The following is a 17,058-nucleotide window of genomic DNA, read 5'->3' as shown; positions in this document are numbered from 1 at the left end:
AACAATAAAAATGTTATTGTAGGTAGGAAGCACTATTTTTGGTTGAAACTAAAAGTCTGCCAACTCTTACAATTTAAAGAGTGGAAACACCAAGCTGACATTGATTACTTCCATTTTCATGACATACTTTCTATGGTATATTCAGATGTAAAATTATTATCAGTAGACATTTTTTAACTGCATACTAAAGGAAACATAGATTTCTTTAACCTTGTTTTCATCACACTGTTTAATATTAGTTAAATTAACTTTATAAAGAGTTGGCATCAACATGCTAAATAGCTTTAGAAGAAACTGTATGACTTACAAAAGAAAACACAATAAAATTGCATTTCTCAAAGGTACATTTCCCAAGCGCCTGAATTATAAACCATTAACTTTCCAAAATTGATGGTGAAGGACTTTTAGGGCTCAGCTTTATTTTTCATAATGCCTTATAGAACTAAATATTCAACAACTAACACATAAATTGTTAAACAGAAGAATTTACTGGAGAGGAATAACTTCTGGTATCCATCCAGTCAGTGTTTGTAGAACTGTAAATTCCTCCATCTCTCTTTTTCTAGTTTCATGTATACTGTAAGACAAAAGCAGACATTTTACAATTATAATGTAACCAACTACAGTAAACTCTACAGTCTACATTGCTGTCTACCACACACAGAATAGAACAAAAAACAAGTCATTACTTGAAATTTTAGTTTTCCAAACCACTGCTGACTACTTCCCCACAAAGTCAATGCCTTTGCATCAGGGCCATTATTTTAGTGCTCCCTCTGGTACAATGGCATTCTTTTCAACTTTGTTAGCAAGCATACCATGTATACTTGCACACAGTTGTAGGGTTGGAGATGTGAGTTTGAAATCCCTTGTGCTAAACAGAGTTATGATTCTACAACTTCCATTTCCTAAGCAGCTTCTCTAATTCCCAGGTTATTCTGAACAAGTTGGTTCTACTTCCACTGTAGCAAAGTTCACTCTTTCAAACTGACACTCTACTACTCCCTGGAGAGGTTTCCTGAGAGGACCAAGGCCAAAGATACCAGCACTTGTATGGCTAACCATTTTGTTCTGGAGAAATGCAGTATTTCCATCACATTCCTGCAAACAGAGCTGCTAACAGGCAGCTCCTGTGTAAACATATTTTAGATGATTCTTCTGACAAACATAACTTGCTATGACGAGAACAGGGAATCTTCACTACCCAGATGTGTATTTTGAATTACTTTCTCGAGCTTATTCAATTAAACTCCTGTTATTCCTTGCTTATTCTAAAGGAACCTGTAGCCATAATTATCAATCACTGCATCATAAGCCACTTCTACTTTTCCGGTCAGTTCTAGGGAAGTAGATCACTTTCCTAGATCACAAAACAACACAACTATAGCAAAGGTATCAAAAGCAGCTCACACAACTCCACTTTCAATATTGGTTGAGTGTGGCATTGTATTTTAATTGAGTATTGTATTGTATTATTTGTATATTGAGTATTGTATTGTATTTCAATACTGGTAAAGGCTGACAATAACAATTTCATTAAGAGTTCACAGGTACTTCTGTTTGGCAGAAAGCCACATGTGAAGTTTTCAAGAATAATGTCAAGCAAATGAAGCAAATAACGAGAGTATTCCAGTTTCTTTATAAGTTTTCTGTCAATATATTTACAAACACATCTAAAGAGGAAACCCTGCACCTCCTGTAGCTATAGAGGATTTTGTTTTACTGATTTACAGCGTCAATATTTGGAAGCGTATAATTGTCATTACAAAATGTTTGCAAAATATCTCTCCTATGTATACTAAATCAACTTTTTGCTATTACCACATGACTTCACAAAACAAACCTAAAATGAGATGACAAAACATACCTAGTAGTTGCTAACTTAATGAGAGCTTTAGACAGCAACATTGGCCAAAGTTCATTTTGGCAGGTTGTAGCTGGTAATAACAAATTCTCCTCCTCATTGAAAGGCATAGTGTCATCCACAATGATCTTTCTCCAACACCCCTGTGAGAGGGGAAGGGGCAGAAAGCAGAAAGAAGAAAAATTAGTTTGTGGCCTGACAAGTGAAGAATATGTAAGAGAACTTTAAATGTTTTCCCAAGAACCCAATGCTACTGTAACTTGATTTATATCACAGATGGCTTTAAAATAAGTTCTCACATAATATATGACAGACATGGAAACAGCATTCATAGCATTTTATTACTGCTTTGACTTATTTGTTTCAGAGATTAATCTAATTGCCATTATTTCCAAATGTATTTAATCTCATATGTGTAGTACATCATGTGCACACATTCACTGCTGCTTCTTCAGCTGCCATGACAGATGTCTGAGAAACAGTAATGATTTAAAAAAGGCTTCACTAAGACAGCAGCCTCTTCAGGTCTCAATCTGGAAAATACTTGTGATATAAGCAGTCCCCCTTGCTTCCCAAAAACTACCTGGGGATGTTGACTGCAGTTAGTCTCCTGTTAAACATTACAATAGTATTTTATAAAACACTATACTAAACAGAACAAAATGATGAAATGTAAAAAAAAAAAACTTAAAAAATTTTAAAAAATAAATATATATATATACACAAAATTCCTGTGTTTCCAGTATAAGAAACAAACAGGTAAGACAAAGTACTGTACTGATATCTCCAATACCAGATACCTCATTAGTAAGCTGAGCTAGTAATCCACAAAATAATTTTGTCTCCCATTATCCAAATAAAAGTCTCTGTCTCCCAGCGTTGAAGATAGAATAGAAAATAGGTAGGCCAATAGCAAGTAATTCTGTTAATTCATGCACAAAATGATAAAGAATGACCAAATCACTCAAGTGCTCACCATGTGTTATCAGAGATAATATGCAAAGTTATTGTTTTCTGCTTGCAACTAAACTATGGGTTCAAGCTGATATGACAGCTGATTAATGCTATGAATTCTGTATGTCTAAGGAGAAAACTAATTTAGGCCAGAAGGCAAAGATATTAAAAAGGCAGAAAAGAATTTAATATTTTTTAGGATAAGAACTATTTTGTGACACCCCCCCAAAAATCATTTAGACCTCCCTAGTTTGAAAAGAACCTAGTAAGTGATATGATCACATATTCATCTCCTCTTCCAATAATTGCTGAAGTTCACTAGGAAGAACAGTACAAGTTGACAAGTAAAGTAAAAGAAACCAAAGAGGTTTTTTTTTTAAAGTGGCGCAGGTCTACAGATGGAAAACAGTGATGAAAAAGAAATAATTACAGAAAGAAATTCAATAAACCTCAGGAATGCAAAGTGGAAGTAGAATTTGGAGTAGAATTTATATATTGTGCCAATTAAGTGAAAATAATTACTGTCCACAGGTTTGATAACATGCACAACAACACCTTCAGGACTCAATGTGGAGTATGAGTGAAATCAGTTCATTATTCTTCCACCTTTTGCCTTCTTTTTTCATTTCATTTTCTACTTTTTCATATAAAAAACTTTCTCCTCTATCTCTTCTGATATTTGTCTTTCTTTGTTTGCACATTTTCTATAAACTTCCAACATGCGACCCTTTTCCCCCCCCCATCTTTCTTTTTGTAAAATACACCTGCATACCCAGAGGCAAAAATTTGAATAAACACACAGGCCCAAATTAAAAAAAGAAACAAAAACAAATAAGTGTCACAAAAAGTGACAAAAGTGACAAAGAAAATGAAGCATACTGGTCACTCTTGGATATGCTTTAAAATATAGTCTTTTGCCACATGACTACATAGTATCTATAGCATTAAATTCACACATATAATAATGTCCTCTGATGAGGAACTTATTTCACATGTGGAAGCAGTATAAGGCACGAGGAAAGCACAGCCATGTAAATCAGATAAGCGTTCCCCTTACAGGGAAGGTCACTTTCAAAATTTTGTTTCAAACTGACTGTCTCAAAAGTATTTTCTACTTTGGGCAAGTGGAAGTTTAATAGGGTTAGTTATAGGTCTTAGCATGCTGTGACATTTTCTGTTTCCAAATGTAACTGAAATGTAACAAATGTAACTGAAATAACTCCAACAACATAGATAACTTCTAGATGTCAGTTCTTCCATATGTCATTAATTTCTTTATTAAAATCAGGTTTAATATGCAATTAAGTGTTCCTTGTTGACTGCCAAATGTGTTAAGAAGTTATTGTCTGTTACCTTTAGAAACCCTTGGGATACTTCAGTTTTATCAGTACATCTTCAGAAAATGGTCCTCACATTTAAAGTATCTAACTATCTTTAAATACACTTAGATACAAACAGCTCTGTAAAATCAGCTGACTGAATTACTTAAACATTAAAAGAAATTTAGCCTAATAGCCTAATACACCAGAGGTGTGGGCCACATGTCTGACTCTACTATGTATTTGCATCAAACCTACAAAAACAAAATATGGCCCTTGCAATAACAAGTAATAACACTGTTACTGAGCCACAAGTTGTACAAAAATCACATTAACTGTAAGAGGCATTTTAATTAACAAGCATCAACAATTTGTCCTATTTTCTACTCCTAAAAATTTCCTTTTTCAATAATATAAAAAATATATTTTCAAATTAATAAAATTCAAATTATATTTTCAATAATATGAAAATATAATTTTGGTTTTTTCAATAAAATATATGTCCACTAACCATTAAAATTTGCCATGCTAGCTGCATCCTATTTTTTATATTGATGAAAGAAACAACTCACCATCCAATAAAGTTTCAATACATATTTTCCAAATTTATTGTACAGTGGTACATGTTCCTTGGTAGCTTTACATAAGGCGTAAATGTGTTCCCAAGGTTTCCAAACAAGTGTGGGTGTTTCACTGTTTGAAGAACTTTCATTATATATCCTCCAGAGAGCATAGATTTCACTTACAATCCATCTCATCAGCTAAAACAAGAGAAAAATAGAAAAAAAAATATTTTCCAGTAACATATTTTTGAAAAAAAGTCAAGTTACATTATAATGATCAAAGAATAAAACAGATCCTATTGTAAATAAAAAAATGACATAAAAATTTAGCTATGGTTTAATGAAAAAATTAATTTCACTGTTACAATTTCACTTAAATTCATTACAATACCTATCTACAATAACACAGGACTTCATGAAAGTAAGTAAAGGCACAGTAAAAATGAAGGTATTCATCATTTAACAAAGACAAATGAAAAAATATGATCTTAAAATCAATTATGTTACAAGACCTGCGAGTTGTCACTTGTTTAATTGCTTATTAAAAGCCAGCTGCTAAAAATCAAGTCATTGCCTTCAAGTCATTATTTGTACTCAGTAAAATAAATCCTAAATTATTAAACGTGCTTAGTAATTTTTAAGACTTAAAATAATAACTTTAACTGATCATGCTTTATGCACGCATTTTTAAAATATGCAGATTTCTGATGTATGCCATACTTTTACAAGTATTACCAAACTGTTAAAATTATTCATATAAACCTGAATGAAAAAATGTTTCTTTTATGACATGAAACTCTCCCTAAAATTAATTAGTAGTTCTATGGATGGTCCAAGAAATATGTCCTAAAATAAATTGGTGGTTTTGCAGACTTCAAAATTTACATGACCTGTCTTCAGCTGTTTCCTCCCTTATATCTCTGGTGCTTAATTTTGAATTTACATTGATGTACTCAATGAAATAGAAATTATTAAGCAATATTACATTCAGTAAGGGACTCGGATGTCTTGGTTCCACCTGGTTTATGTTTTCCCATGACTTGCAGAAATTCAGTAAACATTTATTCAACTCTGGAGAGATGGAAAACTCTGTCTGAGTCACAGACATTTGCACACACATACAAGCCCACTATGACTTCCAGAAAGTTTGAATAATTCTTTCTAACATAGTCTTTATTTACTCTTTTATTTAGACAATATTATCCAGTAGTAATTACCTTAGTTCATAGACTCCATATATATATATATTTTTTAAGAGTCTGGAAGAACCTCTTACTGTCACGGACTTTCCAAATTCTAAAAAAGGTAAATGCTAATTGTAATAATCTATATAATTTATTGCCACTTTATCACTTTCATTATTTTGCCACTTAAAAATTTTCTCACAACTGATTTCTTCTTGGTTGGAATTTGGAACGAAATTCAAAAAGTTAAAGAAAGATAAGAGAAATGAATTAATTTTTTTTAAAGGGACAATAATGTCTTTAATTAATGTTCACCTACCTCACAATGAAATATGTGCTCATTTGCTGAAACAAGGTCAAATGAGGTTTCATTTCGGACTATCACAGGAACCTAATAGGAAGTAAATTAGTTAGGTCCATAGCTAAATTATCTGGAAAAAATTAAATTAACATTAATATTTAACTGCAGTGAACATGCAAATGTTGGACATCTGGCAAATATTCATTACACATTTGAAATCTAGAAGTGATCAACTTGTCACATACCAATGGTTTGATATTTCCTAATAAAACTTCCTTAAAATGTAGGTTGAGAAGTCTTAAAAATTTATAATTATTATTTTTACCAGGAGATTTAAAAAATATCAAGTTGAATAATCACATAACTAAATTGAAATGCCCTCAATTTCTTAAGATATTTGCACTTCTGCATTTAAATCATGATCATAACACTGTCTCATACTTTGAGATTTCCTTAGCCACCCACCAGGGTTTACAGGGATTTATTTGACCGTGGTCAGTCAGACAGTGGTATTTTCTGATCAGTGACTTTATCAAACCTTTTGCTGCATTACATAGTGTTCATGACTATTTCCTTCTTGCACAGCCCATTTCCTTTTTTTAAGCAGTTTAGCAAAAACAGACTAGGATAGCAGTTTACTGAACTAAATGTAACTGTGCCTCTCATCACATATTGGTGTTTGTTGCTTGATTCTTTGCTTACTGCACTAAATAAGCTTGTTTATGCTTTCTTTTATGGTTAAAAATATATGAGGTAACAAATAATTCTTAATAACCCTTTGTCTCTTGGCATTTTCATAAATTTTTATATAAAATCTCTGGTAATCATTGTTCACTGATTCAAAATATGTTGGACCAAAGGAAGCATCAAAGTTTTAATCAGGTCCTAAAAAAACAAATGCTTTCTTCATAGTACACTAGAGATAGATTTTAAAAGCTATTTTTAATACAGATACATGTCTCCATGACCTTCTGGGCTGCCAGCTCTCTTGCCCTCATCTTGCAGATACCTCCACTCAGTTTATGCACTTTGGCAGCGTTTCCGATCCAATCGTTTTGATTTTGTCAATTACTCCTCTGACCTCCCCCTCTTCCTCCATTAAAAATTAAACTTAGATCTGTTTAGTGTCTAGTTAATAAAAAATGGAACTGACAAGCTGACAAAAGGAAAACTGACAAGCTGAAAAAGTTGGAAGGGTGGTCCAAGTGCTTTAAAATTCCAGTATTTCATCTGAAGTAAATCACATAAGCCCTTAGATTAGTAACAGTATTGGAGAACATCTAACTTTGAAATGGGAGGCTGTTTATTTTCTCTGCAATTAATTTTACAATTAAACTGAGTAACAGATATGCATAATTTAAAAATTTTATGGTTACCTTGCAGACAAGTACTGTCAAAGACACGGACATGTACTCTGTGTAGCCCAGAAAAATATGATAATTGAAGCAAAAAATAGTACTGCAGTTTTGGTAAAGTTAGTTCATGGTTTAATGACAAATATCAATACTTCAAACACCTTCTCAATAGAAGTCCCAGCTGGAACACACAGAAACTTTTCTGCCATGACAGTAATTCTTAAATGAGAAAAAAAGAACACAAAGAAAAATAGAAAGGCATCTCTCTATCCAGTTGTCTTCCAAATGACCATGGGAGTTAAAAAGTGAAGCAGATGTGGGAGGATACATTACCATGATGTTTTGCACCAGGAAGTGCTGGTCCATGGTGGTCTTATCCCATTAATAAAGGCTCTCAGATTGTGTATAGTATTATTGAGAATGCTCTTCTTCTAGCTAACTGTAAAGAATGGGGTTAGTACAGGTATTCTTACAATCTTTAAGACACTGAGAAACCCCTGTTATGTGGCATCAAGCAAACTTCAGGTTCATCTATGCAGCAGTCTGTGCAGATCCCATCCATTATGACACAACTTGAGCTATGAAAGGATATCCTTACAAAAAACAACTCTGCTCACTCTGCAATTCCTGTTGTAAAATGAAAGGACGGTGAAGAGCTTGCTGCTGTGGTTACATAAAGGAGATGCAGGTGATGTAATTGCCAGTAAGGAGCAGGAGCTGTCTGCAGACTCCTCCATTACCATCAGCTGTGTGAGCTCACTGTGGGCCCACGGTTTCCAGCCCCAGGGCCCAGCCCTGTTTGCAGCACAGGTGAGCTGTCACATGGGTCACTGACCCCTCATGTACACTGGTCTCCAGGACAGGACTGACTGTGTGGTCAAGTGGCTTTTACCTGTTCAATTAACTTCCTCTGCTAATTTCACTCTACTATTCACAAGTTAGGCAATTAGCATTTTTTCATCATGACCTTGCTTGTTTCTTACCTCTTTTGTTAAAAACTCTTGTGGACGTTTCCATGAATGCACTTTTAAGGATGCTGGCAACCTTATTTTCCCTTCAGGATCATCAAATCCAGGCTACATAAGATATACATGAACAAAAATGGATCACTTTTAATAATTATAGTATTATATCTTCAATGAGATTTAAAATAATATATTGTTCACAGGATAATTCAGTTAAGGAGCAGAATAACATAAAAAAGAACTAATAGTATCTACAACTGAACAAAAAAATCCCAAACCTTAAGATGAAGATACAGCACAAAAGCCATTTAGAGTGTCCAGAGAAGTTTATGTGGTCTGCACTCCCTAAGAGATCTATTAGAAATTCTTTTTCTTTTCCCCTTTCAGAAAGATCTCCAAAAAAGCTTAAATTTTTAAGTCAGTTAATCTCCTACAAAGTTAATCCTATGTACTTTTTCTAACTCAACTTCTGTTGCTTTTTATGTTGAAGACTGAAAGTAAATATCTACAGCAATTATTAAGACACAAAAAAAAGCATGTTCCATGCATTTAGTACTGCTATAGAAACCAGAGAGAACTGTAATTAGACAGCATGGATTAGCCCATTAGAAAGAGAGGCTCATGTGGTTTTCAATACACATTTTTGAAGTGATGCTTATCCTCCATGTGCACAGAAGCATCAGGATATGTGATATCTGTTTACTTAGTGGCACAATGTAGGATGAGGAAATGCCTCTAATCCAGGTTGTGCTGACTGAGAAGCTAATCAGTTACATGGTTTATGCCTTTTATTTGTGCCTGGATTTTAAGCAGCTCTTAGGAATATTATACATTCGTGTGTGTTTCACATCAGTCTACAATGCACTCCACAGAGCAGAGGAAGAGTTGCTGGGAACAAAAATCTGTTATACTGTAAGACCCTAATGATTAAAAGAAGGCAAACCAAAGTACATCACAAATGCATAAAAACCAAACACAAACCAAAGACTCCCAAATAATCTTTTCCCCACAATTTTAGTTTGTTTCATCGTGTGAATTTTCTCAACATAATAATCTGCAACAAGCTCTTTCAGTACCTAAAGGAAAAAATATAAACTGCAGGGGAGGGAAGGGAAGAAATTATTTAAGAATACCAATTTTTTTTCTGAAATCTTAAAGAATGCCTTGGAACCTGGACCATACCAAACTGTATTGAGAGTGTTTATATTCTGCTTTCAGAGACATCTGACCCCGACTTCATGGCATAACAGGAAAAATTAGCTTTTAAACACTAGATAAACCAGAGAAAAGAGGCAGATGGGAATGATACAAAACTATGCAAAGGAGGGAAAAAAAAAAAAAACCAACAAAAACCCACACGCCTGGAAAGATACAACCTTTCTTTGGCTTACTAGTGCAAAAAAATGCTTTGAAGAAGAATATTGTAGGTTTAGCTAAACTTGGTTGAAAAAATCAAGTTTTAACTGATGTCTTATTTAAGGTGGCTATAAGAGACAAGTGCCAAGTCTCAGGTGTTCATGCTCTGAAGACGGGAGTCTCAACCACAAGTTCTACAGGAAGGACATGGAAGAAACAGGCACAAAAGACAAAGACAAGGTCAAACACACAATCTCAGCAACGCAGTGCACTGCTCTAAGAGAGGCCATTGTGTACGGGTGCTTGGTAAGAGACCTTCAGTGTTACAAGGAAAGAGATCACTTCAGGCTGATTTCTTTACCCACACAAGAAAATAGGACTGTTCATATTTGTGTTCCAAGTGTACTCAAAGGTCCTGGATAACATTACTGATTTTGTTTCCAACTGAAATAACCTATATGATGTTGAATTCTGGCTGCCTGCTTGGATCAGAAGAGGTCACATTACAAAATACTTTAGATCAGAAAATTCATCTGCTGTGACTGACATATAATTCCTTCAATCATGTAAAAAGAGCAATGTTTCATACAGCTTGTAGATAAAGAACTGAAGAGTCCAGGAAACAACTCAGAACAATGCTTGTGCTAAAATAGAAGAAAGGTTTTCAGATATAGTTATTTTGAACTTTATGTACTATAATAATGTCTGGTAGACCTGACAAACTAGTGCTAGATAAATGTTGAGTACAGCCCAAAGACACCAAATGTGTTAATGGAACAGGAGAAGGACACGAAGGAAAATTATTTACTTGACAAGCTAATGGCAGTATTCAGTACAGAAGGTAGACCTTCTCTCAAAACACTTTAGCCCCATAGCAGTATAATAAAGTCAACCTTAGGCTAAGAAAAAAATAATCTAGAAATATATATGGTAACATAAACATAGTACACAAGGACACATTCAGAATAAATATATGAACAATGCAGAATTTGCACAGAAAAATAGATGATAGAGCATGGTATTTAATGCATTTTAAATTTCAATTTAAAATGCTGAGTTTAAGAAATTATTTAAGAAATAAGTTTAATACTACTCTGTATAAAAGACCCATACATTCTGCAATGATAACCTGTTTAAAGAAGTAAAAATCCATGTGACTTTTAATTCATTCCCAAGCTGGAAAACAGGAATTTTTCTGCATCTGGCAGGTGCTTACTTTCTTCAAAATGAAAATATTCCCTCGAATCATTCTCTACATGATAGAACTGCAGACAGTGTTTCACATGTCCAGAAAGTGCAGTGTACAAAATAAAGTACCTCATAATCCATTTTTGCAAAAGTAAAGATGGATGCATCAAAACTTTTGAGCCCACAGAAACTGCAGTGCCCTGAGGAGTGTGTCAGTGCCTGACACCACAACAGTTCAGCTGTTCCCTCATCCCCAGCTTTAGTTATGCTATGAAATAGATTTGGGGGTTGCATTCTTTTTTTTAAACCATTAATGTACACACATTAATGCCCACAGATATGTTAACGGTTAATTTTAAAAGCAGCAAATAAACAATACTTCTAGTTTATTACTGTAGTTTAGTAGGGAACTACTTAAACATATTGAAAATATATGATTGAAAATTAATATATTTAAGAATAACACATTATTCTGAAGTTGTGACAAATACTTTATTAAATACAAGTACAAAAAAATTAAGGGGAAATAACATGTGTCATACAACTTACTGAAATTTGACCTTTTCCAGGTTTTTCTTTTCCAGCTTTTCCAGTATCCCATTTTTCTGCATTGATATCTGCATCATTCCATTCTGGCCAAATAGGAAATCTCCACTTCCCATTGGAAGGCATAGTGGGCCTAGGAGACACACAGTAAATAAATATGATCAATAAATATCATAAATAAAAATGAACAGCATTATCAGACAAGGGCAGTAGAAAGACTTCTATAAAATATTATTTTTAATGTACTGTAATAGAAATTTTAGTGGTTTTAACTATGCTAACTTTTTTGTCACTAAGATAAGCAAACTTATAGAAGTGCTTGATATTGTTATCAGGTATAAAACAGCAGAATATTTAAATGAATTAATGCAGGGAATGCTGCTGAAGTAAATTGGGTAGCTGAAGCACAAAAACAAAATTTGAGGATAGTTTCTTCCTTCTTCTTTTCCCCTGCTTCAGGCCACATTGTTCTCCTTTCTGTCCTGTGCCAGTCCTAGCATTCATCACTCAGTTCAACTCACTTACTCATCTGAAGGCTTTCTTTTCTTTTTTCTGATTTATTTTCTTTAGGTAACCAGAAGGGGCTTGCCATGATTAAAAGACGTCCTGGGGAAAAGGACTCCCACTTCCAGGCATCTGTGAGCTGCTAGACCAACCAGCATAGTTTCATTCTCAGGGCCTCTTGTGCTACCAGCACTCACTACTTTCTTCTTGGATTTTGCAATCCTGGCAATAATTTTGCTGAGGCTGGAAGTATTTACACAAGACTAATACACAATATGTTCATAGCCACAAAGTAGCACTAGTGTACCTTCAACTTTCCAGTGCCTACAAAGAGCTGAAAAACTGGATTAGCTAGAATATTCATTCATTGTTTCTATATAAGTGCAACAAAATGCGTAACTACGTTCTAAAGTCAAACACAGACTACTTAAATGAGTAGTCTGCTTAAGGAAAATGCTGTGTAACAAATGTTACCTGAAAAAACTATTAAACCGAATAACCCAGAAGGTGGAAGCAGGGACAAGACACCTGGGGGAACAGAGGCATTGCTCAAGTGTAAGAGCAGTGAAACTACAAAAGCAAAAGCTCAGCTGGAGTAGAAATAATCAAAGGATGTTAAGGACAAGGAAAAGGCTCCCATAAGTACATTGGCAGCAAAGGACAAATAAGGAAGTGCGTGTCTGCTGCTCAGTGGGGTGGGGAACAGCTTAGTGACAAAGAACATGGGAAAGGCCAAGATACTCAATGTCTTTTGGTGTCTTGGGTTTTGTTGGCAAATTTGGCTCTCCCCAGTTCAAGATTCTATTTACAGAATCTGTGGGAGTGAAACATTACCCACAGTAGCGGAAGGAGCTGGGCAGCACTTAAACCAACTGGACACAAAGTTCCATGGGACTAGCTGCAATGTGAGCAAAGATACTGAGGGAGTTGACTGCAGTCTGATTTGGATCTTGGTAACTACAGTGCTTGGAGACACTTTAAACTCAAACAGACATGGATCTAAGCAACCTGATGTAAACTGGCTCTGCTCAAGTAGGAGTTTGACTAAATGGCTCCCAGAGGTACTGTTCAATCAATGTCTTTCTATAACTCCATAACACTTCAGTTGTTTGTTAGCAATAGTAAGGACAAAGACATACACAAACATATAAATAAAATAAAAATTAAAATTTCTCACTGTCTAGACATTAACTACATTCATCCACATTATCTTAATGGAAGACAGCTGTTAAAATTCAATACCATCTGTGCCTTCTGCTGTGCAAAACCCACCCAAACACAGCTTCTACTTCTCTAGTCGGATGGAAGATGTAGAGTGATGCTTAGCTTTATTTTTTCATCCTTGTCACCTCAGTCATCTGTAAATTGACTCTATTACATTTGATCTTACAATAATTGTACAATATTTTCTCCAGTACTTTCTTGAAGACTCAAATGCTTAATTTTGCTTTATTTTATATTCAATAATATTTATCAAGCAATTGAAAAACTGTGAGGTGTTTATCAACTTCTCTGTATCATTTCAGTTGTTTCAAAGAATCTGTTGCATCTCTGCTAACCACAGATGAATGAAGAAAAATGAAAAACTAAGTGCTGGCTGTATCAATAGATTCAATATTTGTGATATTTTGAAACCTGAACACTTCTAACACTGATTTAAATATGACTCCTGGCAGTTTCTTACACATGGTAAAAAAAAAATTGAGTTAAAGTCTTCTTTTTTTTTTTTTTACTTTTTTATTACTTTAGATGAAAGACAAATGGTATATGTAGCAATTTTAAATATTTAAAGACTGCTCCTAATTTTTTTCTATTGTTTTTCTACTTCTAAATCTGCATTTGCTCTTTTACATATTTATAGAGAAGGACCGAAATTTCACTTACTTATAACAATAATAAAGATATTCTGACACTATTCACAAATAAAATCAATGATAATTGCAATAATTATAGAACCATATAATGGTTTGGGTTGGAAGGGACTTCAGAGATCATCTAGTTCCACCCCTCCTGCCATGAGTAGGGACACCTTCCACTAGCCCATGTTACTCAGAGCCTTTTTTCATTTCTTGCTATAAGATTTCTGAGTGCTTTGGGACAATAATGGAATAATAACAAAGCATAATTTTAAAATTAAACAATGAGATATGGAAGACTCACTTATCTATCACACTAAGACAGAAAATTATTTTCCACCACACTTTGACATAACAGAATACCCTCAGCATTAACAACATGGAAGACATGGAAACAATGCTACCTATGATTCAGATGTCTAAATTAAGTTGTGGAAGCCTAATACTACTGCATTTCAAACAGGATAATTCAATAAGACCTGGAAAATTCACAAATAATTGCAATTTAATTGCTCTCCAAACAGAAATAATAAATAGTAATAAATGAAAAAAGACAGGTAAATTAATTAAAATACTTCATTTGAGTAATGGTATTAAGAAGTTCCTGTATTACAAGAATTTAATAAAATAATGGTGAGAATTCTTTGAAATTAACTGCAAGATATAGGGACAATGCAAATTACTGGTATTTTATGCTCAAGCTGGATTGGTTCATTGTGCAACAGTGTTTTAAAAACCAACTTACTGGCAGACTTCCTCTTAATCCTGTACAAAACCATAAAGGAGAAAAAGGAAGAAAAAATTGCCAAATGAAATACCAAGAAATCGGCATTAATTGACCTCTGACCCTTTAAGCACCTTCTCCAAGAATACTGGTATAATGGATATAGCACCAGCAGGGGAAAGAGGGGACGGCCAGAGAGACAAACACAACAGGGAAAATGCAGACAGATTGCAAGGTAAGTTCTTCAGAGACTTCAGATTTAATAGAGAGCCAAGAAACAAACCCACTGTAAATATGCTCTCAAGTAATACAGTCATTAAGTCTGTAGACATATGCACTACCACACTCTGCAAGCAAGGTCTATTCAGTTTGGTTAATGGAGTCTAGGAAGCAAATATTTTCTTCCTAAAATAGATATATCTACCTGTAAATTATCTATGACCATTCCTTAGAGAGGGAACCCAGCAATTCTGAATAGTCTTCTCAAGAATTACAGAAGCATCGGTAGGTACATTCAGAACAGCACAGCTACTCCAATCTTCCTTTCCCAATACTCATGTCATTCTGGATCATCAGACAATAATAATTTCCTGGCACCATGCAGGTTTTTTTAGAAGTCAGGAAGACACCAAGAGGAAGTTTAAAAAGTGTCTTTTTCTCTAGATTGTTGGAACATGCTGAAAAAAACAACTTCTGTCCTCAGCAAAGCTTTTCTATTAGGAAAAAGAGGGCAGAGAACAAACATGCTTCAACTTTTTCTCCAAATCTGCCCTGCAGGGAAGCTACTTCAGTTATTCTCTAATCTCTTCCAGCCTCAGAGACAAAAGGCTCCTTTGAAGACCTTATTTATAGCAGAAAGTTCTTTTAAACTATAATCACTGAAATTATTTTTTTAAAGTAGCATCTGAATATCTTAGAAACCCAGAGCAGAAACCATGGTAACACTCAAGTTCATAAGAATCTCTAAAGGATACAAGAAAGTTTGGCCAAATATCAGTAACTCTGTGGCAAAATGATTTGCCCTTTTTCTTCATTCCTAGTGCCATTCTTCAGAAGAGGAACAAACAGAATGAGTCACAATCAGAGGATTTAACAAGCAGCTAATAAGGCAATACATTTTTCTCCTTATTATTAGAACAGTCAGTACCAATTACAAAATAAAACCAAAATATGAACAAGCTGTTTATAATACCTTGCCATTAGCCTTATCTTGAATACTGGAGCCAAAACTTATAGAATTCTCTGAAGAAGCAAAATACTCTAGTCTGTGTACTCAGAGGTCTCACATTTGGGGAGACTCAAGCCATGGATGTAGTTCAGGTATGATGAGCAGAAAAAATAATTGTAAATCTATGTTGCAATCACAACTGCTTGAAAAAGCCTGTGACAATAGATTTTTATTGTCATTTCACTTTTGTGCACTGGGGTAGGGTTTCTTCCTCAAAAAGCAGAGTGCATTCTGTGTGAAGCAAGTTCAAATTTAAAATTGAAGTGATGATGGAAAAGATGAACACCAACTGATTATTTTCTACAGACATATCATTTTTAAAGTGGTCTGTTATTTAGATCACTGCTTCCAAGTGTGATTGTCCTCATTTCTAAACATAGCTGATGTCCTTGTAGGTGTCAGACAAAATACTAATAGATCTCAGTAACTTGTCAAAAATGAGCCTCTTTTGAAGGTACACACACACACATTGCTGAGAGATGGTTACCGAGCCTCACATTTGGCTTTGCCAGATAGAAGTTCACTTTTTCTTAATTTTATTTGCCTTCATGTTAATGGAAGCCAAGTTATTCCTTCTTGGTTTGTTTTCCACGTTCTAGGAGGGGGAAGGAAAACCCTATATGCCAAATCTTTTCTGCAAATATTACACAGTAGCATACCTTGGACATTGCTTGAAAGAAAAACGAATAGAAAATAGCAGTTTAGAAGCAGTGTAGGTTTTAAAACTTATTTTTTGTTTGTTCTCTGTTTTCAGCCTGATCCATTTGTTGTCCTATAAATATTGCCTGAATTCTTATCCTTGTAATTCTAGAAATCCAGCTAAAATTGAGTGTCTTTTGCTGTTTTGATCCATTTATCCCAACTAAACCTTTTTACTACAGAAAAACTTGAAGTCAGAAATGAATATAAAACACTGAATCTAGTAACAGACTTCTGCCATGTGCTAGGGGGAAAAGAAATGAAGATGCATTCAAAAAACTGGTGACAAATAGACTGATAAACAACTGAATACTCAATACAGATCACAATGGATTTGTTTTATCTTGTGTGACAAAATCTATGTAAAGCAAAAAATTCTTTTTTTCCTTTTTTTGGAGGAATTTCTGTAAAATTCAACTTTCATGCTCATAGCAAGCTCAAGTGCAATGTTA

At 34.3% G+C, this 17,058-nt stretch overlaps 1 protein-coding gene across 1 annotated transcript in view; it reads right to left on the bottom strand.

The window, feature by feature from the left end:
* ADGB (androglobin) overlaps positions 1 to 11,721 on the bottom strand; it is an 85,433-nt gene extending 73,712 nt beyond the window's left edge. Inside the window, exons 1-6 of the mRNA XM_062489002.1 lie at positions 11,599 to 11,721; positions 8,524 to 8,616; positions 6,204 to 6,275; positions 4,710 to 4,898; positions 1,868 to 2,007; positions 491 to 577 (exon numbers count right to left, since the gene is read on the bottom strand). Coding sequence (XP_062344986.1) covers positions 491 to 577; positions 1,868 to 2,007; positions 4,710 to 4,898; positions 6,204 to 6,275; positions 8,524 to 8,616; positions 11,599 to 11,721 — 704 coding nt within the window. The remainder of the gene's footprint in view (positions 1 to 490; positions 578 to 1,867; positions 2,008 to 4,709; positions 4,899 to 6,203; positions 6,276 to 8,523; positions 8,617 to 11,598) is intronic.
* Positions 11,722 to 17,058: the final 5,337 nt, after the last annotated feature.

This window comes from Cinclus cinclus, chromosome 3, assembly GCF_963662255.1.
Source record: "Cinclus cinclus chromosome 3, bCinCin1.1, whole genome shotgun sequence".
Taxonomy (NCBI): Eukaryota; Metazoa; Chordata; class Aves; order Passeriformes; family Cinclidae; genus Cinclus; species Cinclus cinclus.
Note: the sequence above shows the minus strand (reverse complement) of the source record. Positions and strands in the feature narration are given on the sequence as shown.